This window comes from Ctenopharyngodon idella, chromosome 12, assembly GCF_019924925.1.
Source record: "Ctenopharyngodon idella isolate HZGC_01 chromosome 12, HZGC01, whole genome shotgun sequence".
Taxonomy (NCBI): domain Eukaryota; kingdom Metazoa; phylum Chordata; class Actinopteri; order Cypriniformes; family Xenocyprididae; genus Ctenopharyngodon; species Ctenopharyngodon idella.
In genome coordinates this window covers 3,894,667-3,918,356 of record NC_067231.1, presented here as the reverse complement: position 1 = coordinate 3,918,356, position 23,690 = coordinate 3,894,667, and the positions used below count along the sequence as shown (strand labels likewise).

The 23,690-nt window shown below is 35.8% G+C and overlaps 1 protein-coding gene across 2 annotated transcripts; it reads right to left on the bottom strand.

Moving 5' to 3' along the window:
* Nucleotides 1-1,328: 1,328 nt before the first annotated feature.
* mmp25b (matrix metallopeptidase 25b) lies at nucleotides 1,329-21,389 on the bottom strand. 2 transcript variants are annotated; one of them, XM_051915082.1, is made up of 11 exons: nucleotides 20,308-21,388; nucleotides 20,113-20,127; nucleotides 19,520-19,652; nucleotides 17,715-17,859; nucleotides 15,547-15,836; nucleotides 12,211-12,390; nucleotides 11,707-11,800; nucleotides 11,063-11,145; nucleotides 10,714-10,866; nucleotides 7,442-7,720; nucleotides 1,329-5,209 (listed from the first exon to the last, which is right to left on the bottom strand). In XM_051915082.1, the coding sequence occupies exons 3-11, from the start codon at nucleotides 19,557-19,559 to the stop codon at nucleotides 4,956-4,958; spliced, it is 1,518 nt and encodes a 505-aa protein (XP_051771042.1). In that variant the 5' UTR covers nucleotides 19,560-19,652; nucleotides 20,113-20,127; nucleotides 20,308-21,388; the 3' UTR covers nucleotides 1,329-4,955. The 2 variants fall into 2 exon arrangements, with proteins under 2 accessions (XP_051771042.1, XP_051771041.1); XM_051915081.1 differs by having other exon boundaries at nucleotides 20,113-21,389.
* Nucleotides 21,390-23,690: the final 2,301 nt, after the last annotated feature.

The window sequence follows — 23,690 nt, the reverse complement described above, 5'->3', positions numbered from 1 at the left end:
AGATATTCAATTCATCAAACGTTTGTTCAAGAAGTGAGTGTTTACGGCATTAAATTAAGTACTGTGTATTGTTACACAATTCTTTATTTCAAACGTATCTGAAATATAATCCAGGGGCTGTGCATTTCAGGTCTGCTGATTGTTGAATGCTTACCCAGTCCACTAAAGGATCTGATTCCATTTCAAAGGGGAGAAAAGGACAAACTGTTCTATTACCCCACTTTCAGGTGGCATGAATGTGGGTGTAGACTACTGTCACACTTGGCCTTTTGTTGCAAGTTCTTTTTTGTTCAGTGGATCGTGTTCATTGTGCAAATGCTTTCGTCTACTTAATCAAACCACTCTTTCATTATGTGGGCAGAGTGCTATGTCAGTAATGTGATATCGGTATAGCACTAACAATCTTAATAATCTTATCATGGCACCATACCAAGTTATTGTTATATAGAAAGAATGCAATAATAAAAGTAATAATAAAGATAATTTTTAAAAGAATTACGATAATTATAATGACCGTACCAAAAAACTAAAACTATAAAAAAATTGATTAAACATTAACTGAAATAAAATTATAAAATTTTATATATATATATTTCAGATAGTTGCCAAGGCAACATTTCTCATTTTAGTTTAACTTGAAGTATTAAAAAAAAACTAAAACTAACTAAATTAAAATTAATAGATAAAATTAATAAGAACTATTACATTTTTAGTATGTTTTTTAAGCCATTTTAATTACGAGGACTCAAAAAAGTCTTCATAAACCAGGCTTACGTTGTAATACCAGTGTGATACCCATGCCATTATACAAATTTATGTCCTCATAAATCATATAAACACACACACACACGCACGAGCGCATGCACACAAACACACAGACTGTCACTGTCAGCTGGTATTTCTGACTATATGATAAAAAATTTCTAGAATGCTAAGCAGCCATTTTTATCTCATCATCTCAGTGCTTCCTTCACAACTCTGCCTTTGGGACATGTCTTGGATTTTTTTCAAGTTGCTTAAATTTCATTTAAAAAACACAATTATTTTGTGCATGCAAACATTGCTGCAGAACGTGAAATGATAGTTTTGCCTAAAGGTGAAATTCAAGCAGTAACTAGCCTTTCCAGATCAATTTTCTTGAAGATATCTATGAGAGAAACACTGAACATTCCAGTTCTAATGACTGATGGCTGACTGAAACACTCACACGTCATACTGAATAGTTAAGCAGGGTTATTAACTAAAACTAAAACCAAAACATTTTTGTTACTAGAAATTAAATGAACGTTAAGTGAAAAAAATATTTACACACAACAAAAACACACAAATTATTTTTAATAATTTTATTATTAAAAATATTTCATCCAGTTGCCAAAGCAGCATTTCTCACTTGATGTATAACTAAAACTTAAAACAAATATAATTAAAAATGATTTAGACATATTAAAAAAAACAGTAATTAATAAAAATGACAAATACACAATTACTAAAAATTTAAATTTAAAATGAAAACAGATAATACAAAAATAAAAACTGATTAAAATATTTTAAACTTTACACTTTATTTTGATGCTCCCCTTTTAGACATGTATGTTGGCTATAAGTAACGTTAACTCTCATTAGAGTATTAGTTAGTACACAGAATGTATAAAGAGGACCATCAAAAGAAAGTGTAACCTACTGTAATATTATCTCACTGATACTAAACACTGGGTCTGATGTCTGGAATGAAAAATGCTTTTATTAAGTACATTAGCAATAAATCTGGACGGGGCGAGGTGAGCTGTGCTGCCAGATAACAAAGTAAAAGGAAAAATCTTGTTTAAAACACATTTACCTTGCCTTGTCATAAAAAAGCTCAAATTATCTGATATTTTAAGAAACTTAATTGACCATGACACATTTTCTGTGTTTCTGCACATCACATGATTTTGAATTGCAAGACAAAAGTTTTCCAAATAAGTAATGAATTTGTTGTTGTTGCTCATAGAAATAATACAATAATATATGAGTTTTATTCTTTTAATGAATGTAACTCATTAAAAGAATAAAACTCATATATTATTGTATTATTATTGTACTTTTATGAATTGCATTTGTATGAATGTTTTAATAAAAATTTAGATCCAGGCAAAAAAGCATCATGCCACTGATCCATACACCTTTATCAAAATGTCCCAGCAAAACAGGTTCCAGGCCCTGTGAATTTAAGCAAGGCCCTAGATGAGGGGGCTCATTTATAAATTGTTGTGTAGAAACAGTCCTACATTTGATCTGACGATCATTTCTCAAATATGCGTAAGTGTGATTCAAAGAATGAACGTACGCTCAAAAAAAAAAAAAAAAAGTGCTTACGCCTCTCTTCCAGATCTATAAATCGCAAATGATCTTGAAATTGTGAATGGTTTCAGATCTCTGCCTTGTAAACGCCGCCTAATTACTGTCATTAATATATAAAATAGCATTAGTCAATGTCCATATCCTTTACTTGAGAACGACAAGCGACAAGAATTGCTTAGATTTCCAAACACCTGCAGCACCCCAACTCTCTGCCAAAGTCCATTTTTATAAAACTGAACGTTGGTGTGGATTTTAGCATACGCGCATTCTAAGTTCAAATCTGTGCGTATGAACGTTTTAATAAATGAGGCCCCCTCGTGTGTTAAACTTCACTACTGTCCTGCAGAGTTTAGCTCCAAAACACCTGCCTGGAAGTTTCTAGTAATCCTGAGGACCTTGATTAGCTGGTTCAGGTGTGTTTAACTAGGGTTGGAGCTGAACAGTGGAGCAGGACAGTGGCCCTTAAAAGATTAGTTCACATCTGAATTAAAAATTTCCTGATAATTTACTCACCCCCATGTCATCCAAGATGTTCATGTCTTTCTTTCTTCAGTTGAAAAGAAATTAAGGTTTTTGAGGAAAACATTCCAGGATTTTTCTCCATATAGTGGACTTACCAAATGTCCAAATGTCAGTTTCAGTGCAGCTTCAAAGGGCTCTACACTATCCCAGATGAGGAATAAGGGTCTTATCAAGTGAAACGATCATTCATTTTCTAAAAAAAATAAAAATGTATATACTTTTTAACCACAAATGCTCGTCTTGCACTAGCTCTGTGATCCACCACGCATTACATAATCATGTTGTAAAGGTCACATGTGACGTAGCCGGAAGTACTGCGAAGGGCGAAAAACATTGTTTTACTTTTTTTTTGTAAAGGACGTTTGCACATTCGCTTTGTAGACACTGGATGGTAGGGCTGGGCGATTTTTCAGATTAATTTGAATTTAATGTTTTGCCTCAATTTTATTATTTTTGAAATCGAGAAATCGCGATTTTGAATAAAAATGTTAGCAAGCTTTACAATTAGACATGTTGACAATACAGCAATGATAACCGTATTAGGAGAAGAAAATGATCCGACCTCATGATGGCGCCGGCGCGTCTGATTAACCGCTCTCATGAATGTAGAACACATCACTATTCTTAAGCGGCTGTTCATTCAGAAATGCGTTATTGCGTTATAAAAATGAGACGCAGGCAGTGGAATGAGAAAAAAAACGCAAAGTTATTAAACGCGAGTTGAACTTTCTTTAACTTGACCGCCATGTTTTTAGAATGCCATTTCATGGGTGAGACGCTGCAAAAGACACGAGACACGAGTGCGCCAAACATAAAAACAATACGACAAATAGCGCAATGGAATGCAAAAACCTGTAAAGGACTACTACTGTATGTTTGATATTTCATGTTTGCATGATGGTGACAGGCTGAAAGCTTCTGTTGTTTTCTGTTTTTACAAAGCATTTGCTGTTAATATTAGCCTATTACTGGTGTTATTTATTTCAGGCATATTTTCTGCAAAGATATTTAACAAATTGTTTTACATTTACACCATGTTGATCACTTCATGTGTGGTGCACTTTTTTTTAACCAGATTGTTAATAAAGAAAATGTTACTTGAATCATATTGTAGTTTTTAAGTTGACTAGTTAAACAAAAAAAAAAAAAAAAACAAAAAATATTTTTTTGCCATATCACCCAGCCCTACTGGATCGGTACTTCTGCCTATGTCACGCGTGACCTTTCCAACATGATTACGTCATGCGTGGCGGATCGCACAGCAGCGCAAGATGAATATTTGTGATTAAAAAGTATATACATTTTTTTTTTTTTTTAGAAAATGAATGATTGTTTCGCTAGATAAGACCCTTATTCCTCGTCTGGGATTGTGTAGAGCTCTTTGAAGCTGCACTGAAACTGCAATTTGGACCTTCAACCTGTTGGTTATACTGTTGAAGTCCACTATATGGAGAAAAATCCTGGAATGTTTTCCTCAAAAACCTTAATTTCTTTTTGACTGAAGAAAGAATGACATAAACATCTTGGATGACATGGGGGTGAGTAAATTATCAGGAAATTTTAATTCTGAAGTGAACTAATCCTTTAAGGAACTGAATTTGACACTACCACTAACATATTGAAGCTCTGCCACACTGTGTGTTAATGCCCTCAAGTGGATCCTACTTGTCATTGCAGCTAGAGATCATTTGGACTACACACAGAACGCAGCATGTCTTAAGCTGCCTTCATGATATAAATGAATGAATTTAGATAAATCTTCGTACTGTTTTTTAACCCTGTAGTCACAGATGAAATATAGGCACAAAGTCAAATGGATTACAATTCAATATTTTGAACAATGAAACAGGGTGACAGCAAAAGCTATAAATAATGAATTCATATTAATTCCATTTCAACCTTGAACTTTATTCTAAAAAAAAAAAAAGCTTAAAAATAATTTATTTTAATATATTTGTAAGTTAAACCTGCATAGATCAAACCATGTCTTTTACCATGTGAAGCTGCTCTAAAGTAATATTTGGATATTGGATATCACTTTAAGTGCTTTGTAACATAAGGCCGATGACACAACAGTTATTGCAAGTCGAGCCCTATATGAAGACAGCTGGATAAAGCAGTACTGTGATTAACAGTAACCACGATGAAGCACTCATCTGTAAGGCTCCGCTGATGCCACAGTTACAGTCTCCTCCTCTTCCACGTGGATTGCCTGGAAGTGTGGTTGGAGTCGGTTCTGGACACTCCATCCAATCAACTGCGGTTGATTTGCGAGTGACACTGTCTTGATCCAATTCTCCGCTCTTCACCACCCAATACGAGTTGTTCTTAAAGAAATAGGCATCTCCTGAGAGGTAAAGAAAGAACAAGGATCACAGGCATGATGGGAAAAAGTTGCCTTCTATCCAACACTCAGGGAGAGGACAATCCCATAATGCATTGTAACAAACTCAGTGAATAAAAAGCATCCAAGATTGTGGACAATGTTTTTTAAATTAAATTTTGGCTTTTTCAATCAAATAATCGTGGCTGATAATTTTGGTTCATTTGTCACACTGGGCATAGAAGATCAAGCTGAACGCATTGCATTGTGGGATAAAAAAAAAGTGTTTTGACAATTTAGTTTCTCAGTAAAAGAGATTAATCTGAAAGGTTATTTTATCTTATGACTTATTTACAGGCATATGAATATATTCATATTTAATTGCGAATATCTTATTTGAAGATATTTCATAATAGCAACACTATAAATTCAAATTGAATGATTTCACTCAATTAGCCGATAAAAAAAATAGTTGTGTCTGAAATTGTTGAATAATATTAATTTATTACTACTACTATTACTATAATTATTATTATTATTTACTCCATCATTTTAAAAACATTAATGTGTCTACAAATCCCCCATTAACAAACAGACACACATATTTAACATAATACAATATCACAGATCGCTACTTTTCCAGACACAAAATTAGATTTTTATGTTTCTGCTCACTAAATCTCACATATGTTGACATTCAGATGAAATTACAAAAATAAGAAAAGCACAGCCATTTATTAAATGCGTTAAAATGAGATTTTGTGCCATTTATGATTAAGATAAAAAAATTATATCACTCTATATTTGGGGCATTTTGCACTTCTGGTAGGCTACTTTTGTCCTGAAGTTGTTCCATTGTGTTTTATTTTTTTTTAATAGTTTTTTGGGTTAAATGCCTAAAATAAGCCTAAAATAAGTTTTATATAACATAAAATACAATAGAAATGCCCCATACTTGTGTGGGTTTTTTTTTTTAAACTTTTACTTGTCTTAAAAAGGCGGTTGCAAACAAGTGACTAAATGGGACTACAGAGGTTGTCAGGAACATTAACCATCATCAGGTCGAACAGGTAAACTCATCCACTGGTTAATAGCTTTCACATCCTCACTGTGTTTATAATCGTGCTCTTGCTAACTATTCTAACTCACACTTTCAGGGAAAATGTTTTTAAACAAAGAAAGAGTTGTCGGAAGTTTACTTGTGGTAATATTGGTCCTGCTACTGTAACGGTCACTTAGAAGCATTTATAGACCTTATGTAGCCCCGCCCCTTTTCAGCGTTGCGCTCGTAGTCTTTTGACTTCCGGTTTGTATTTCCACAGCGATCTTACATATTTATGAATGAATTGCTAATTTTAAAATCTTCCGGGTCTACTGACATTTGTTAAGACATCTGCTTTAAACATTACAATGCTCATGATAACTTTCATTAACTCTACAACAAGTAAATCCACTTAACCAGCTAATTATTCTTTGACAGCGATGCCATAGAAATGTACAGCGCTACCGCAAAATGGAAGTTCAGAGACAATTTTATAAAGATGGCGGCGCGCTTGTTTCTCTGGCGCATAAGGTCTAGTCATTTGAGGTAGAATGTGAACTGCGCATGTGCATAGAGTGTCTGTAAGAGAATGTGAACGGTGAGCAGGAGAAGAGATAACCGCTCTATCGACTTTGTACTTTTTTCCCTTTTATTTTCTTTTTTCTATTTGTGACCTAAGTTGAATGCTTATTTGGATCCTTTTCTCTCACTCATCCCCATGTATGCGGACGAGTGTGACGATGTATAAGTCATTTTATTAAACCCGGGGAAAATACGCCAGCTCTCGCCTCACGTGCATCACTTCCTCGAGCTCTACACATTCGTTTTTCTGGGCAACAACATTTCAACTCTGCGTTACATTACGTTATTTGCTGGCGTGATTCGTTTATAGCCTACATTTAGCTTTTTACTTCCGCTGATTGTATTTAGGCTTCAAAAGTGGTGTGCATTTGTGAGGATTATCATGATGAACAAAATGTCTAAGAATCATAAACTTTTGTTGGTCACTGAGTTTATTTTCTGCAATAGTCCAAAAGCTAATGGAACCAGGGTTATGCTAACTTCTGGGTTGACCTATAAACACATGATCACAGCAGCACTCCATTGCAAATATAGTCCCATTGACTGCTACAGAGTGATGAAGCATAACAAAAGCTTCTTTTGTATACTAAGCAGAAAATGCACTTGAGGCAAATGGAATTTCTCTATATTACCCTCTTCCCCGGTGATGATGTCATCAGGGTTACTGGGCACGCCCTTCCAGAGGGAGGAGAATCTGGGATAACCTGCGTCTTGATGACGCTTCTCAGCCTCTGAGAACCTCCAGAACTCTCCACCGCTGAAGATGTAGGTTTTTCCATTATGAGCCCAAACGAAGGCCGCCTCCACGCTCTTCGCCTCCTTTCCATCATGAGAGATCAGCCCCCAGTCGGACAACGGACGTGGATAACCAGACATCGCCGCAGTGTCTTTAAATACCCAGTACTGTGAGCCTGTGTGAAAAATGACATGCATTCACTTACAGAAACAAGCATTCTCAAACTGATTTCTGTCATGACAACTCCTGGACTGTTTGGCTTGGTAATGGATATGACAATGTTGATATGTTTGGTTTTGGCGGAATAGATCTGCTACACTGTTGCTGTTTCTGCTGCTGCAGAGCGAGTACGGGACTTGCTACTGCCAATACATACCAAATGTGCCGCACAAGTCCTGAAAAGTGAAGCCAAAACGTTTTGATCACCCCCAGATGCAATATAGCTCATAAACCCTGCCCTCTCCATGTAATGTAATGGGACGTGAGACAAACTAAACAATCAAATTACACTTCAAATTTTGGTTTCTGTCATTTTAGGTAGTTTTTATCACGCTGATGTAAATTCAAGTGTTCGTTTTTTTTTTTTTTTTTTTTTTTACATAAGTGGGTCTGGTTCTGCAGGGTACACACTAAAAGATTTTTAAAATCTTATAAGATTTTCAAAATGTGAGAGACCACAAACATGAGGACAAAAAAATCCTAGATTTCACCATTTTGCTCATATACAGTGGTATGCGAAAGTTTGGGAACCCCTTGCAGAATCTGTGAAAATGTGAATAATTTTAACAAAATAAGAGAGATCATACAAAATGCATGTTATTTTTTATTTAGTACTGTCCTGAATAAGATCAAAATTCAAAAGTTTGGGAACCCTTGATTCTTAATACTGTGTGGTTACCTGGATGGTTGTTCATGAGTCCGTTGTTTGTTCTGAGTAGTTAAACTGAGCTCTGTTCTTCAGAAAAATCCTCCAGGTCCTGCAGATTCTTCAGTTTTCAGGATTTTTTGCATATTTGAACCCGTTCCAGCAGTGACTGAATGATTTTGAGATCCATCTTTTCACACTGGGGACAACTGAGGGACTCAAACACAACTATTAAAAAAGGTTCAAACATTCACTGATGCTCCAGAAGGAAACGCGATGCATTAAGAGCCGGGGGGTGAAAACTTTTTGAATTTGAAGTTCAAGGTATATTGTACTTAATTTGTCTTCAGGGAAACATGTAAGTATCTTCTGTTGCTTCTGAAGGGCAGTACTCAATGAAAAAAATGATAATTTGGACATCTGCATCCTGTTCAAAAGTTTTCACCCCCCGGCTCTTAATGCATCGCATTTCCTTCTGGAGCATCAGTGAATGTTTGAACCTTTTTTAATAGTTGTGTTTGAGTCCCTCAGTTGTCCCCAGTGTGAAAAGATGGATCTCAAAATCATTCAGTCACTGTTGTAAAGGGTTCAAATATGCAAAAAATCCTTGAAAACTGAAGAATCTGCAGGACCTGGAGGATTTTTCTGAAGAACAGAGCTCAGTTTAACTGCTCAGAACAAACAAGAGACTCATGAACAACCATCACAAAACAAAAAAACAGTCGTAGATCATCCAGGTAACCACACAGTATTAAGAATCAAGGGTTCCCAAACTTTTGAATGGGGCCATTTTAATAAATTCAGCTATTTTTTTGTCTTGTGGACTATATGTAAATATCTTTTATGTAAAATATCTTACTCAGGACAGTACTAAATAAAAAATAACATGCATTTTGTATGATCTCTCTTATTTTGTTAAAATTATTCACATTTTCACAGATTCTGCAAGGGGTTGCCAAACTTTCGCATACCACTGTAGTGTGTGGTGTGCCGTGATGTGACAAAGACAGCACACCACACACAAACAGATTTTCAACCAGAGTCCCGACTGTGAACACAGGGAAATCTTGCAAAATCTCTCGAGACTTCAGAGTAAACATGGCGGACGATAGCAGGAAAAAATTGCAATGATAGTGTTTGGAATGATTTTGGTATGTTTTACAGGACACGTTGTATAAACACTCATGCTGTTGCCACAAATCAACAAGCTGATCCTCCATCTCTGCTGTCCAAATCCATTTAACTTTGTGCTGTGCCATGCATTTGTTATGCTCCAGTCTTCTGTCAGCTCGCTTTCTGATTGGATATTGTTTCACCTGATAACCTCCAGAGCGTGCATGCATTTGTCCTCGGGGTTCCCCCCACACATCAGGATTTCTGATCAACATGTTGAATATTTACGATCGGGGCGGCTCTGACATTCTTCCGAGCAGATTCAGTCACTCTTAACACACTTCACACCACAGAAAAATCGGATAAAATAATCTGTAGAACCATCAAGATAATCGGGACATTACCTAGGATTGTCGGAGGGAGAGAAATCGGCCCAAAATCAGCCTGATTATCTTGTGGTGTGTACCCAGCATTAGTTATCTGTTGCTATAAAAAAGGGAGTTTGACATCATGATTGACAGCTGAGATTGACAGCTTCTCTGAATTAAGTAGTAGTCACTGAGACACCAACTGACTTTTTTCAGGATTTTTGGGAGGAGATTGGTGCTTCAATTTTAATTTCTACATTTCCATAACTGTGTATTTCATAATGAATCGTTCAGTAAACTATATTAACCGATTCTGCGGGAGTGTGGGTAGGGACTTGATACCACGGCTCCACTTCATGCTCACTACTGCGCAGACTCGGGTTCCAAGATGTCACCGCCATATTTGGCACATTGGCGGCTTCACTTTTCTACAATGGAAGAGAGTGAAGGTGCATCATCCATATTTTTTACAGTCTATGATACAAACACGACACGCTGCTGTGAGCAAGTAAGACATGCTGCTGCTGTACAATATAGCGTACATGAATTACCCGTAGCAGATCTATACAGGTGGAGCTGGGGAAGGTGGAGGGTTTCTGAAAGCACGCTGCAAACTGCTACAGCAAACGCTGACCAAGTATTTGAAGGTTGAGCAGTGAGCTCATTGGCTGCTAATGCAGCAGGAACCAATCAGCCCTGAGAATGATGTGATTGTTAGCAGATAGAGTTAAGTACCTTTTAGCCTGTGCCATTTAGAGGTTCATGACAAAACTTTGGATTTTTTCTTCCATTGTGCACCTAAATGAATAAAAAGTAACTAACCTATGAAGAAGATGATCCTGCTATCCGACTTTCTTTCATAAACTGCATCTATCTTGTCAGTGCCAGGAGGAAGACCCATCCAGAAGTTTTTTATGAGAGCAGGCTGAAGGGACACAAGAGATCTAGACCGCTGGATTCGCCAGAAATATGGACCTGACGAAGAAGTGGAAATGAAACAAAAATGAATGTTCTTCCATCTGTGACAAATGAATTTAAAATTAAATTTAAAAAAAATTGAGCTACAAAGAAATTAATTGCAGCAGCTTTATGCAAGTGGCTTATAATCTTTTAAACTAGGCAAAATCTGTAAATTTGTAAGAAATGTTATTTAAGACAGCATAGATTGTACCTTTAAAAAAGAAAATCTCCCCTCTGATGTTTGCCACTGCATCAAAGCCTCCCTCACAACGATTCTGGATTGACGGATCAGGTCTAGAAAAACAAAGAGGTCACAAGGGGCCTTAATTTTAATTTCTCCTCATCGAGTGTTGGAGATGTTATTATTAGCTGATATGGCAGTGTACTGTTCTAAAGTTTCTAAAGATTTTTTAATGTTTTTGAAGTCTCTTCTGCTCATCAAAGCTGCATTTATTAATACATTAAAAACAGTAATATTGTGAAATATTATTACAATTAAAAATAACTTTTTTTTTTACTTGAATCTGTTTTATTCCTGTGATGCAAAGCTGAATTTCAGTGTCCTTCAGAAATCATTCTAATATGCTGATTTTCTGCTCAAGAAACATCTCTGATTATTATCAATGCTGAAAACAGTTGTGCTGCTTCATATTTTTGTGGAAACCATGATACATTTCTTTTCGGTAATAGAAAGTAAAAAAAAAAAAACAGCATTTAGTTGAAACAGAAATCTCTCTAAACAATGTAAAAGTCTTTACACTTTTGATCAACTTAATTCATCCTTGCTGAATAAAAGTATAATTTAAAAAAATCTTACTGACCAGTATTGCATGTGTTTTGGTAAACATGACTCACTGTGATGGTACTTTGGGATGAGGTGGATTTGGTGGTTTGGGTAGTTGTGATGTAGGTTTGTTTGGTGATGTTGTTGGTGTGCTTATCTTAATTCCTGTCAAATAACAAACCAAAACCACAGCCACAACTTTAGATATGGTCAGCTTGGCTTATGGCGATAAACTGGAAAGATGAATTCAAGCCAGCTAACAGATTAAAAAGTGTTACATTTACATTTTATTTACCTTTACATTCTTGGCACATGTTCTTATTTAAAGAAACAGTTCAATAACAAAAACAAAAAAAGCTTTCAATCATCTTTTGTATGATTTCAGAAAACTTTAAATATAGTGCTCAAGTCTTATGGGTTTTTTTTTTAATGGCTGTTGTATGGAGAAAAGGAATGTGATCTTCCATGAAAATTAGCAAATTATGACACAATATTAATTTTTGGGTAGACAATCCATTTAAGCATAAATTACAACTACCAGAGCAGGCAACTAAAGCGTATGAACGTGCTCCTACCGTAGAGTGACTGAATGGCATGGCGATCATCATCTGGGAGAATATAAGCTTCAATATCATCTCCAACAGCACCCTGGTAGTACGGCCGCATGATGGAAGGAGAAGTAGAGGAATGAGAGAGACCCAGGGCATGACCAAACTCATGCACAGCCACCGCGAACAAATCAGTGCCGCTGTCGTCTGAAAACATTGAGAGAATAAGAAGAGGAGATTCTTATTTATGTGTAATGACATGTTATACTGTAAGTGGGTGATTCGTCAATTACGGTCACTTTTGACTACTTAAATGCATGAAAAATGTATTTTCTTCTAGATGATTTAGTATGATAAAACTGCTCTGAAATCAAGAAAACCTGAAAAAAGTTTCTGTGGACAAGACATGCTCCACTTCTCATTTCCGTCATAACCAAATATGGTAACACTTAATAAGGTCTAATTTGTTAACATTAGTTAATGCATTAAAGCTGCAGTAGGTGATCTGGGAAATGCTAACGTTAACTAGCCTGCTAGCATTGTAAGCATATGATCCCACCCTCCCTGCAAATCGCCGTCCAAAGCCACGCCTCCACCAAAACACTGAACGAACGCACACACAACACAGCTGCTCTCGGCAAAGCGCCACAAGAGACAACGTAAACTACCTCATGTCTCAAAGCATATAACATTACAATAATAACGGACGTAAACAACTTAGAGAGCTTGTACCTGACTGCTGCAGATTAATTTCGGTGTTGATACTGTTGACACGGAAACGCATAATTCTGAGTCTGAGGACGTGAACAGCTCCGGTTAGAACGTCACGGGTTGCCATCTCTTAATTACGGAAGTTATGGCGTGAAAGTAGCATAAGCTCATTGTTTTGATTCGGTAGGAACTGTAAAAGGTGGCTGTTGTTTGTCTGCGGTGCTCGTGACTGATGTCTGTCTGTATAAACTCTGCATAGCATGAAACGCGCTGATGACGTATGATGTCTGCGCAAACAGGGTGTGTGAGGGAATGTAAAAACATACGCTGACAGCTAAAACATCGTATTATTTCATTCGGACCGAATATAAAGATGGATGAACATTTTAGGGTCCTATGCCTTCCACACACAAGATTTATTTATAAAAATGCATTTTGACCGTTTAGTGATTGCTATCAGGATATGAGGAGACGTTTAACCAGTAGCCTATAACAAAAAATGTTTCTGTAGACAATCACCTATTGCACCTTTAAAGGGTTAGTTCACCCAAAAATGAAAATTCTGTCATTAATTACTCACCCTTGTGCCTTTTTACACCCGTAAGACCTTCGTTGATCTTCGGAACACAAATTAAGATATTTTTGTTTAAATCCGATGCTCCGTGAGGCCTGCATAGGGAGCAATGACATTTCCTCTCTCAAGATCCATAAAGGTACTAAAAACATATTTAAATCAGTTCATGTGAGTACAGTGGTTCAATATTAATATTATAAAGCGACGGGAATATTTTTGGAGGGCCAAAAAAAAACAAAATAATGACTTATTTAGTGATGGCCGATTTCAAAACACTGCTTCAGGAAGATTCGGAGCATAATGAATCAGCGTGTCGAATCATGATTCGGATCGCTTGTCAAACTGCTGAAATCACGTGACTTTGGTGCTCCGGACAGCTGATTCGACACGCTGATTCATTATGCTCCAAAGCTTCCTGAAGCAGTGTTTTGAAATCGGCCATCACTAAATAATTTGTTATTTTGTTTTTTTGGCGCACCAAAAATATTCTTTATAATATTAATATTGAACCACTGTACTCACATGAACTGATTTAAATATGTTTTTAGCACCTTTATGGATCTTGAGAGAGGAAATGTCATTGCTCTCTATGCAGGCCTCACTGAGCCATCGGATTTAATCAAAAATATCTCAATTTGTGTTCCGAAGATTAACAAAGGTCTTACGGGTGTGGAACGGCATGAGCGTGAGTAATAAATGACAGAATTTTCATTTTTGGGTGAACTAACCCTTTAACTAACATGAACTTACAACAGTGTATTTTTACAGCATCAATTCATCTTTGTTACTGTTAATAAAAATGTTCTTGTTCATGTTAGTTCACAGTGCGTTAACTAATGTTAACAGACACATCTTTTGATCGTAATAATGTATTAGTAAATGTTGAGCTTACCATTAACTAAGATTATTACACAGCTCTGTGGAATACTTGATTCTGATCGGTCAGTCGCGCCACCCAGCGGTGCGTTATTCCCCGATAACAACCACCGCAAAAAACAGATAACACAGCCCCATCCGGATGCTAGGAACGCTTTTTCCCTCGTGGAAGTTTTGCATTTGGTGAGCTAATAAAATATTAAAACTCAGTCAAATCAATATTTTGTGTACAGTTATCCGGTATCGCGGACACGCTCTCTTTTGTTTCATACAAACGCAGCTGCTGCCCTTTTGCAAATATTTTGTTCACTGTAATGGATGATAAGATTACAAACAGGTACGATTTTAAATCTGTTTCATCTCAGATCAATATCTCTTATCCCCATAATTATTTATGTGGCGAAATGCCGTGTAATATGTGGTATGACTGTACCGTATCCATGTTCGTCTAGTTTGAACTTGCCGCTTGCTAGCAACTGCTCTCTCCGGTCTCCGCGGAAGCTTTGCGTTTAAAGCGAATAAAATATTTCGACTCAGATCAGTATTTCGTGTCTAATTATTTACTTATGTGGCAAGTAGCCGTGTAATAAGCGGGATAATGTACATGTCCCTTAGTTGGGGCAATTACCCCTGAATGAATGCTGTAGACAATGGAAAATTTGAACTTAATTAAGCTGGATAATAACCATTATTGAACTGAACTGACCTGAATCAACACTGAACTGACTTGAGCTGAATAACAACACTGTTGTCTTCTGTAGAGCTGGATATAGCTGTATTACTGATGAACTTTACACTTGAACTGAACTGAAACAACACTGACTGAACTAAACTGAGCTGAATAATTATCTGAACTGAATAAATCTTCTTCAGAGTTGCTTAACAGCTTAAATTGAATTTGTTTCATAATTGATGAATTTTACAACATTAACACTGTTATTTTCCTGTTTATTAATGTGAAGCTGCTTAGAACCAATCTGTATTGTATAGAATAATATATATAAATGTGACAACTTGATTTAAGCTATATTTTAAGGCATTTTTCTTCTGTGAAAAAAAAACAACAAAAAACAGAAAAATTCCTAACTGCAAAAAACACCATTTGCAAAAGCATTGAATTTGATTAATCCACAAATATTCTGCTTTGGGACTGTAATTCATCTATCAGTAAGTGAATATTTAGTAATGCTTGTGTCTCTTGCCTTTATAGGTCCAGCTCTCCTCATCATCAAAATGAGTATCTCCAGCAACTTCATAGTCCCCTGGGAAGAAGGCATGAGCAAGTGTTCCTCCCTTCCCATCAAATGGATACCCGTCATCGTGGAGCGAACGAGCGAAAGAGATCATAATATCGGCTCTGTTCTGCTCGCTTGAGGAGGCAGCTTGAAAATTGAGGTTGGTGACATCACTCCAGGCTTTAAGGGCATGGGTCATTATATAGTGTACATAATCGGGTTTAAGGAATGGATGGAGAGATGGGTAATTCTGGATGCTAATAGGCAAAACAGAGATAAGTTAGTGACTGCATATTTAAAAGGGATATTGTAAGTTATTAGGCTCGGCAGTGACCACCCAGCTAACAAAAATATGTTCTAAGAACGATTTGCTAAGGTTCCCATTCAGTTATGAAAACATCAGAATGCTCTCTGAATATTAGAAATGTCCAGTTTTTAAAATATTTTAAAAACTTTTTTTTCTTGGTTTATGCGAACATTCCATTTTATCATTCGGCAAACGTTATAGAAATGTTACTTTTGAATGTACTCTGAACATTCTGGAACAAGTAGTAACATTTCAAATGCTAGACAAACGTCCAACTAAAACATTTTTAAAAGTCTGTAAAAGGAATGTATAAATTATGTTTTTATGCAAATGTTTTGAGAACATTATTAAGGACAATAACTTTGAACAAACATTCTATTAACGTTACAAGAAGAACGTTGTTCATACCCTAGTGAAAAAAAAAATACTAAAATGTATTTTAAATACATTTATTTTGTGCTAAGTATACCACAAATACATTTACATATTTATGTGCTAAATAAAAATACCCTCCAGTTGTACTTTTGGTATACTAAACTGGTATACTTAAAGGGGTTGTTGATTATGATTTAACTTTTTTAACTTTAGTTAGAGTGTAATGTTGCTGTTTAAGCATAAACAACAAAGTTACACAAAGTTACGACGCTCAAAGTTCAATGCAAAGGGAGATATTTTCTTTTAAAGAATTCGCTGTTTAAGGACTACAACAAAATGCTGGTAGGGACTACAACAAGCTTCTTCCCGGGTTGGTGACATCACACCCCCAAAATTTACATAAACCCTGCCCTTGAGAACACACAACAAAGGGGGCGAGGCCATGTTGGGCTGCTTTAGAGAAGAGGAAGAGTTGTTATAGTAGAGTGTTGTTGCCATGCCGTCATTTTACGCCGGACTGCTTTACAAACAAGAGTCAATTCACCGCTGTATTTGCAAAAAAGATTAACATGACGGCACATGATGGACCGTCCAGAAACATCCAGTTGCGTTCTAAAAGTTGTAACTTCCTCCTGAGTCTCTCCATCAGTGTCAACTCCGGTTTGAACAATGTAAGGCTGAACACTGTTTCTGAAAATCGTCATTTTGGCTGCGTGAGATTCTCCAGCTTTGTTGTTGTTGAGCAATGGAAGCTCGAGCTATTAAAGCTCCGCCCTCTTTTGGAAAGCAGCTGGGAGCAGCAGCTCATTTGCATTTAAAGGGACACACACAAAAACTGCGTGTTTTTGGTCACACCCAAATAGGGGCAAATTTGACAAACTATAATAAATGATCTGTGGGGTATTTTGAGCTGAAACTTCACAGACACATTCAGAGACTTAAATTAGGCCTACATCTTGTAAAAGGGTCATTATAGGTCCCCTTTAAAGTCTGCTAAATTGGAACAACTAATTTTGTACTTAATCCACTTTAATTGTGTGGAAGTGTTGAGGTCCAACTAAAGATATACTTAAGTATATCTGATTGTGCTAAAGTGGAACTATTGCAAGTATACTTTAAGTACACTTTAAATATATTGCATTTAAAGACTGATATTATACAAAGATCTTACAATCCTTATTAATAGTGATATTAAAACACTTTTTAGGCATAATATTAAGAAATATGCATTGTGCAATCAAGAAATACTCCAAATAAAGTTTAATTATAATTTTACATCAGTAAGTCTTAAGTGATATGTCAATAAATATATATCTTAATGGATTTGAAGTATACTTAGTATGAAATAAATATATATTAAATAGATTTTGGTATAGTTTTTTTTTTTTAGCTTTGCCATAATGTTCTGAGAACATTCCCTGTTAGCTGGGCGTGTGTTTCTAACAGTGCAGACCTCCATGTGAGCTCAGACTTTTTCCAGCGGAGTCCAACAGTGGCATATCTTCTTTTCCTCCTTCGTTTTTTCAGCAAGTCCTTGGACCCTATAATGTCTGGCAGTGAACATCGTGGTGTGTTCATCAGTTTCAGGGTGTCACTGTCTAGAGAAGCACAGGACAGAAGGTCTCAGATCAATATATAGACTTCAGAGATACAGAGCCCATTACAGTACATGTAATAAAACCCCATGTGAGGAGGAGAGACAATGAAATAATTCTTTCTCTGGAGGAGATTTATTGAACCCACCATTTACAAGCCGCCAATCACAGCTTGAAGACAAAGTCACTCTAAATCATTACACTTGCATATATCAAGCATTGAATGTTTGTTCAAAATGATCTGGTCTTTAATAATGTCCTCAAAAAGTTAGCACAAAAACATTTTTTATGCATTGTTCATGGAATGTTTTTTACCTTGGATGTTTGCGTAACGTTTTTCAAATGTTACTACCTGTTTCAGAATGTTCAGAGTACATTCAAAAGTAACATTCTCTTTATTTTTGCAAAATTATAAAATGGAATGTTCCTTTAAAGGGATAGTTCATTCAAAAATAAAAATTTTGTCATCATTTAGTCATCCTCAAGTTGTTTCAAACCCTGGGTGTGTTTCCTGTACAACGCCGTAACTCGCTGCTTAACTACTATAGTACAATGCATCAGTGAAAAAATCAACTAGCTTGTCACGAAACCGCATTGTCGCAAATTTGTCTTTCAATCATGTCGGTTAGTGACGTCACGCAGGTGGAGTAATAAATTCTAAATTAATAATTTTCATTTTTCTTAGTTATTTTGCTTTATTTCCAGATTCAATCATAGTCTCGGTTTCATACTAGTGCACGTAGTATGTACGCACATGCACACTCTTCAAAAAAGGTGCTTTACATCTCTTGACAAACTAAAAGATGTAATGACATTTGTATATATTCGAAATAAAAGATATAGACTGCACTGAATGTCAGCTTGCTTATTTTCTTCAAGATTTTCTTCAGGATTTATTAAGTCCACGTGTTATAAAAACAAGAAACTATGCTTCTAACCACAGGTCGTGAGCTGTCGTTTAAACCACACATTTTTGCGATACAGTTTGCGAATGTTCATTGGAACTGTGGTTTTGGTAAACACTGACTCGTTGAACTATGCTGATGACCATATTTGGCTAATGGTGCTTTCAGGAAACGCACCCCTGTATGAGTTTCTTTCTTCTGTTGAACACAAAAGAAGATATTTTAAAGAATGTTGGTAACCAGACAGTTGACGGTAGCCATTGACATCCGTAGTATTTTTTTCCTACTATGGAAGTCAATGGCTACCGTCAACTGTTTGATTACAAACATTCTTTAAAATATATTCTTTTGTGTTCAATAGAAGAAACTTATACAGGTTTGGAACAACATGGAATTTTCATTTTCGGGCGAACTATCACTTTAACGTTCGCATAAGCAAGAATGAACCAAGAAACTTTTTTAAAACGTTCAGATTTTTTCAAAATGTTCATGAATGTTCATTCAGAAATAATGTTTTTATAACTTAATGGGAACATTACCAAAACAAATATATTTCTGTTAGCTGAGATAGTGTTTTGGTTTGATTTGATTAGAAAAAAGCAGGGAAATATAGAATAAAAAACAACAAATACATGAAAAAAAAGGCACTGAAACAGACTTCTCCAAATTTTTGACACAAGGCTTTGACACAAGGCTGTTGGATCATTTCCTGCATGTGATGAAGTACTTTCTGTGAAAGGCACACGCATTGCATTTACCGAGTTTTCCTGTGTCTTTGAGGCCAGCAAATCGTTGCATTTCTTTGATGGCCTTCTCAATGCCCTCTTTACTTTGCAGCTGCCCTGTGCGGGGGTCAGGAGGGGGCAGGTATCCATACCTGCTTAACCAATCCTAAGAGAAATCACACATGTAAAATGTTCATTTAACTTAAGCGAATATATACATGAATAGTGTCATTTTGTCATTTTCGTATACAGCGTAAAGGCCTTTCACAACAAGAACAATTACTATAACTATAGCGATAAGCTATAGTATAATGATTCATCATTTGGAAAAAAATCAATCTGAAAAAGACTGTGGCGTGGAAATCCCTATTCTCATATAAAACAATTACTAAAACCTGTCCAGTTAGACTATATTAAAGTATTTAAGGTCATTTTAACAGACATATTTACAGATATATAACAGATAGATTTATTTATTATACATCCCTGGTACACACATGCAACTACACTAACACATGAAAAAATATATAAAACCCAAACTCACTCATGACATATGGCTCAATGTTTGTTTTTTCTGTCTTTAAAAGTATTTAACTTGTAGTAATGCAGAGTAAGGCTCATCTTACCACACCCCGAGAGTACTGGTCCGGCATCGGAGCCAAATGAACCGGAGAGATAAACACAAGCACAATGCAGGTCAGGTGAACCAACCACAGATATCCTAAGAGAGTCATCTGCATGGATGGAATTAAAAAACAGCTGCATACAATAAAAGGATCTGCCTTTATTCTACGGTTAATGTTGCCCTTATGTCCTTATACCGTTATATGCTCAGTTTCTCTTGCTACTTCAGTTGATCTCTCTAAGGACTAGGCAGGGCCAAGAGATGCGAGGGGGAGCGCTCTCTCTCTCTCTCTCTCTCTCTCTCTCTCTCTCTCTCTTCATTCTGGAAACAAAAAAAATCTCTGTAAGAATCTTACTCCCTGCTGAATCAAATGAGCATTACTTAACCGCTAATTAATATTAACATTAATTATTCAATTATGTCTTTATTTAAAACAAGTTAAACTTTGCCATTGTCACATTTTGCAGAACATAAATCAGTTATAAGATATCAAAACCACCACAACTAAGGAGTTGCAGTCACACCCATAACTGAAACACACAGGATGTTTCGAGTTTACGTTACAACACTCATTTTGTTTTTTAAGATTTGTCACCTTTAGTAAAACAATGCAGTTATTACAAACCACAAATAGAAAGTGTATTTCTTTTCTTTCATCTGCAATAGGTTATTTTATACGTCATCTCTTATAAGCAGATTGCTTACAAAATCTAGCGAAAATCAGTTATCACTAAAGGTGTGCAAGAAAGCTACTCATTTAATTTGCGGACAAGACAAGGCTATGTCAATGACACAAAAATAAAACCTTAAAATAATATTGCCTAAAATAGGATCGTGTGAACAGTATCTATGGCAGGAAGATGACATCACAGGTGGCCAGGAAATTTACACATGTGTTAAAAAAAGAAAAAAATGAAACACGACACGTCTTTGAATTTGGTAGCACTTTACAATAATGTTCATTAGTTAAACATTAGTTAATGTATTAACTAACATGAACTAACAATGAGCAATACATCTGTTACTTTATTTACTAATCTTCGTTAATATTAGTTAATGAAAATACAGTTCATTGTTTGTTCATGTTAGTTCACAGTGCATTAACTAATGTTAACAAGAATTTAATAATGTATTAGTAAATGTTGAAATTAAGATGAACAAAGATTAATAAATGCTGTATAAGTGCAGTTCATTATTAGTTCATGTTAACTAATGAACCTTATTGTAAAGTGTTACCTTGAAGTTTAAGGTCCCAGTGTACTTAACTGAAGTGTGTTGTACTAATCTGTTGTTGATGCAAAGTCATGCAGTAGTTTTGTAACACTCGTCTTAGGATAGATTTCTTCAACATATTGCTCAATGTATGTCAGACAAATGAACATGTGGTAAGCGATACAAAATGGGAATTTGATAAGCAATATCACAGTATAGTGCTAAAGCAAAAATATGTGCTGATAACAAGGTGCGGTCACATTTACCGTTGTTTGGGAATATTTTGCCGGTGGAATCCAGTCAGTCCGTAGGATTGGAAGTTTCGCGTGAAGGCGAAGATGTTCTCCATGCAGATTTGGCTCAAGAATGCTGATTGGTTTTATAAATGACTTCTGTTCTGTGTGAGCATGTATCGCTATGCTATTGACAATGCACAATGGACCTTTTTTGCCCGTGAAATTTCGCTGAAATATCATTAATGTTACCCCATCTTCTCAGCTAACAGAGAACATTCTCAGAACTTTGACTAATGTTCTGGCAAGGTTCTCTCAAAGTTATTAACAAACATTCTTCTAGTAATGGTTATAGAAGTTTTATTTCAGAGTTATCTGATCTTTAATAATGCTCTCAAAATGTCAGCACAAAAATGTTATTATACATTGTTCATGGAACAGTTTGTTTTTGTTTGGACGTTCATCTTTTTAAATGCTACTAATTGTTCAGAGAACATTCAAAAGTAACGTTCCCGTAATGTTTGCAAAATGAAAAAATGAAATGTTCTCTTAACATTCGCATGACCAAAAAAATTGCCTTTAATAATGTTCTCAAAATGTTAGCTCAAAAAATTCTTATTCATGGAATGTTTTATTTCTGAAAAATTTTAGTTGGACGTTCGTATAACGTTTTTTAAATGTTACTACTAGTTTCATAATGTTCAGAGAACATTCAAAAGTAACGTTTCCATAATGTTTGCAAAATAATAAAATGGAATGTTTCCTTGATGTTCACAAAAAAAAAAAAGTTTTTAAAACTGGACGTTTTGAAAGTTAAGAGAACATACAGAAATAACTTAGTTTGACCTTTTACTTCAATTTCTACTTATTATAGTGACAAATAAATTACACGTCCTGATTATTATTATATTTTGTTGATCCAGGAACAACATTCTTGTCTGAAAATTTAGTCCTAAATACCCCTAAAATCAGAGGGAAATGATAGGTGAGTAACACTGATGTAGAAGCACCTAACCCCGTGTCACAGATGGTGTTGGGTTTTGTTTCATGTTTATAGTTTCATGTCTCTTATTTTGTACATATAGTCATTGTAATGTTTCTTTGCTTTGTTTACTGGTTTGCCATGTGTTTCCCTTGTTTATGTTTTAGTCATGTGATCCTGCCATGTGCTCCTTTGTCATGTGCCTCCTTGTTTCATGTCATGTTGGTTTGATTGTGTACAGGTGTCTTGTCTAGTCATTAGTCCCTGTGTATATTTTGACCTCATGTTTCCTCAGACTTGGTCTAGTATTGACCGTGTACCACTGTGGGTGAGCTTTATCCCCTGGTTTCACAGACAAGGCTTAAGCTAGTCCTAGATTAAAATGCATGTTTGAGCTGTTTTAACTGAAAGCAACTTGTACCAACATATCTTAAAATATGTCAGTGCCATTGTTTTGTCTTAAGATGCACACCAGTAATGTTTTTTTTCTTCTAGGGTACATTTATAAAAGCTACCTAAATGTCCTAATTGAACTAAGGCCTAATCCTGGCTTAGTCTAAGCCCTGTCTGTGAAACCGGCCTGTGTTTCTTGTTTTGTCTAGCCATGCCATGTAAAGTCTTTGTTTTGTTTGATCATGTTTTAAGTTAAAATAAAACTGCACATGGGTTCTCTAAGACCTGCCTGCAGTGGATCCTTACAGATGTACTTGGTAAAATCAGGTTCTCCGAATAAATTGTAAGTCTCTAACATGCACAGAAAATAGCTACAGTATATTTCCATTTTGCAATAAAGTGGATAAGACAGAAAACAAAAAGTGCATTGGATGAGGTGTGGCTTTACCTATAACCGGTACTGATCGTTTGTCAGCGACAAAGCAGTTCTAATTTTGTGCATGCACCTTAACTGTGAATGACACTGCAAAGCCAATTTATATAAATATCCATAACAGTTAAAAAAAAAAATATATAATTATGGGGACACTTTTGGAGGGCCTTTTTTCCCAGTACTAATACGAAGGGGGAATTAAAACTGTGAGAACTGCCAAAAACTGCCAAATTTCTTTATTTGGACTTCACCGATCAGTCTTCCTCTTTCTGTTTGTGTTGACCAAAGTCATTTCTTGTCACCCTGTTCTCCTATAAATGACTCAT